Source organism: Capsicum annuum, chromosome 11 (assembly GCF_002878395.1).
Source record: "Capsicum annuum cultivar UCD-10X-F1 chromosome 11, UCD10Xv1.1, whole genome shotgun sequence".
NCBI classification, from domain to species: domain Eukaryota; kingdom Viridiplantae; phylum Streptophyta; class Magnoliopsida; order Solanales; family Solanaceae; genus Capsicum; species Capsicum annuum.
The window spans coordinates 10,121,940-10,125,028 of record NC_061121.1 but is presented as its reverse complement, the minus strand read 5'-3'; the positions used below and the strand labels follow the sequence as shown (position 1 = coordinate 10,125,028).

General features: G+C 31.4%; 1 protein-coding gene across 1 annotated transcript; it reads left to right on the top strand.

Moving 5' to 3' along the window:
- Nucleotides 1–1,998: 1,998 nt before the first annotated feature.
- On the top strand, nt 1,999–2,736 carry LOC124888778. Its single transcript, XM_047400067.1, has one exon. It carries the CDS (start codon nt 1,999–2,001, stop codon nt 2,734–2,736), a length of 738 nt encoding a protein of 245 aa, XP_047256023.1.
- Nucleotides 2,737–3,089: the final 353 nt, after the last annotated feature.

The window sequence follows — 3,089 nt, the reverse complement described above, 5'->3', positions numbered from 1 at the left end:
AAGAAAGACCAACTGACCAAGTCTAATAACAGCAAAAATCAAGACAAAATAAAATTAAGAACAAAGAGTTAAACTAATGCTAAACACTAAAAAAAGAAATAGAAAGAGAAGTTGTAGCTTAGCTTCTGAAATCTGGAAGAAATGAACTTTGAAAGACACTCGCCTCTCTTAAGCTCCTAATTTTAGAAGACTAGCTATTTTTTAAACGAGGTACACTTTTCAGCCTTGCTGTAAATAGATAGAATTTTTCTTTTTTACTCTCTTAAGCCCCTAATTTCAGCCTTGCTTTCATTGTAGCTGATTATTTGTTAGTTGTTAATTTTTTTTTTAATTTAAATAGGTTGGAATTGTGAAGTTAGTTCAAGATAATTATGAAATTTTTCAAGCCTAAAATCACTCCAGATTCTCCTTCAGTAAGTTCTCCTTCACATACTAAAATTTCTGACAATGCCAATCCTTCTCAACATCAGATAAATATAAAATATTGAATTTGGATTTTCTTGAATCCGATCCTGCTAAAAGAAAATAAGTTTTGGAATATGCTCCTAATCAGCGTGATAGACTAAGGATATATTACATTCAAAAAGACCTCTGCAGACCTGATGAGCATTTTATTTTTCCAATAACAAATTTTGGTGGAAAATCGCGTCATTTTAACCTGGTGGTTTGATACTTCATATTCGGGGTGGATAGAATTTAGTATTGAAAAAAATGTTGCTTTTTGCTTATGTTGTTACTTGTTTAAAATGAGATTGGTGGATATGGAAAAAGAGTCGGTGAATCTTTTACAATAGATGGCTTCAGAAGTTTGAATAAAGGGATTGAACGACTTAATAAGCATGTGGGTGAAGTAAATAGTGTTCACAATCAGTGTTTCAAGATGATGCTTGATTTAGATAATCAAGCAAAATCTATATTAGCTTCTTTTGACAAGCAATCTGAGAAAATAAAAAATGAATATCGAGTTCGTTTGAATGCTTCCATTAATGTTGCAAGATATCTTTTGAAAGAAGTATTGCCTTTTTGAGGTCATGATGAGAATGAAACTTCTACAAGAAGAGGAAATTTTTTAGATCTCTTAAAGTGGTACGCGGATAGGAAGAAAGCTGTGAAAAAAGTTGTGTTAAAAAATGCTCCACAAAATGATATCATGATTTGTCCAAATATTCAAAAAGACATTGTGAATTCTTGTGCTAAAGAAAAGTTGAAAGCAATTGTTGAAGACTTAAATGTAGATTACTTTGGAATATTAGTTGACGAGATTAAAGATGTCTCTCATAAAGAACAAATGGCCCTTGTTCTGCAATATGTCAACAAAGACGGTAAGCTTATTAAGCAATTTCTTGGTGTTGTTCATGTTAAAGATACATCTGTACGGTCACTGAAAGATGCTATATGTTCTTTGCTTTAGTGCATAATATAAGTTCTTTTCATATTTGGGGACAAGGTTATGATGGAGCTAGTAATATGTTGGGAGAATTCAATGGTCTTAAAATTTTGATTATTAAAGATACTCCTTCAGCATATAGTGTACATTGTTTTGCTCATCAGTTACAATTGACTCTTGTAGTTGTTGCAAAGAAGCATCATAAGGTAGATCAATTTTTTGATATTCTTACTAATGTTTTGAATGTTGTTGGAGGATCTTTTAAGTGCAAGGAGATGCTTAGAGATGATCAAATAGAAAAATTAGAAGAGTTATTGATGCTCGGTGAAGTTCATACAGGAAACGGATTGAATTAAGAACTTGGACTTCACAGGGTAAGAGATACTCGTTGGAGTTCTCATTTTAAAATAGTGTGTAACTTTATTAAATTATTCTAAGTTCTTGATAAGGAGGGTTCAAATTACCAAGAGAAATCATTGGCAAAGAGTTTAGTAGATAGCATAAGATCTTATGAGTTTGTGTATACGCCGCATTTGATGTTAAAAGTGTAGGCAATTACACATGATTTGATTATGGCTTTGTAAAGAAAAGATCAAGATATCGTTACTTCTATGAACCTTGTTGGTTTCACAAAGAGACAGTTGCAATCTATGAGAGATTCTAAATGGGATTCTTTGGTAAATGATGTTTCTTTATTTTGTGCAAAACATGATATTGTGATTCCCAAAATGAATAAGAATTATTCTCTTGGAAAGTCAAAGCGTAAGATTTCAAGTATCATATATTCTCATCTTTTGTGTGTTGAAATTTTTAATGTTGTAATTGATTTGCAACTTGGTGAGCTTAACAGTCGTTTTGATAAAGTGAATATTGATCTACTTCTTGGTATGGCTAGTTTGAGTCCAGATAACTCTTTTGTAAATTATGATAAAAATAGGATTATAAAACTTGCTACCTATTATCCAGATGAGTTTAGTACTTCCATGCTTGAGGATCTTAGTTTTGAGCTTGACAATTATATTGACTATGTGCGACAAGGGAATAATGATTTCTCTAAGTTGAAAAGACTTGGGGATCTTTCAAAGACATTGGTGAAAATAAATTTGCACAAGACTTGGAGACTGGTATATTTGCTTGTGAAGTTGATTTTGATATTACCTGTGGCAACTGCAACGGTGGAAAGAGATTTCTCTTTGATAAAATATATTAAGAATGACCTGCATAGCAGAATTGGTGATGAAATTTTGAATGATTGTTTAGTTTGTTATATAAAAGATGAGGTATTTGAAACTGTACATAATGAAGCGATCATTGATCGTTTTCAAAACATGACAAGTCGTCGAGTATGATTATAATGATAATATTTTTAAATATGTCGTGTTTAACGGGTTGTTACTTTAAGACTATATATTAAAAATATTTGATTACTCATTGTTTTACAAATTATTTTTGCATATTAATTTATTTTATTGGGAACCCACAAGTTTAAAATCCTAGATCCGCCTTTGTTAAAAAAGTAATGACATGGGTGAGCTGATTTTATAACGACGATGACATGAATGAGCTGAACTTTTAACTGATGGCATAAATGAGCCGTTTCTGATAGTTCAATGGCATATTTGAGCCTTTTTTCTTATTTTAATTAATTACGTGGATCTTTAATAAAAGGTCACGTGGCAAAGCTGTTTTTGAAAATCACCGT

Bases quoted from the DNA above. Each gene is read 5' to 3' on its own strand.
- LOC124888778 (XM_047400067.1), top strand. From the start codon at position 1,999: ATGAACCTTGTTGGTTTCACAAAGAGACAGTTGCAATCTATGAGAGAT.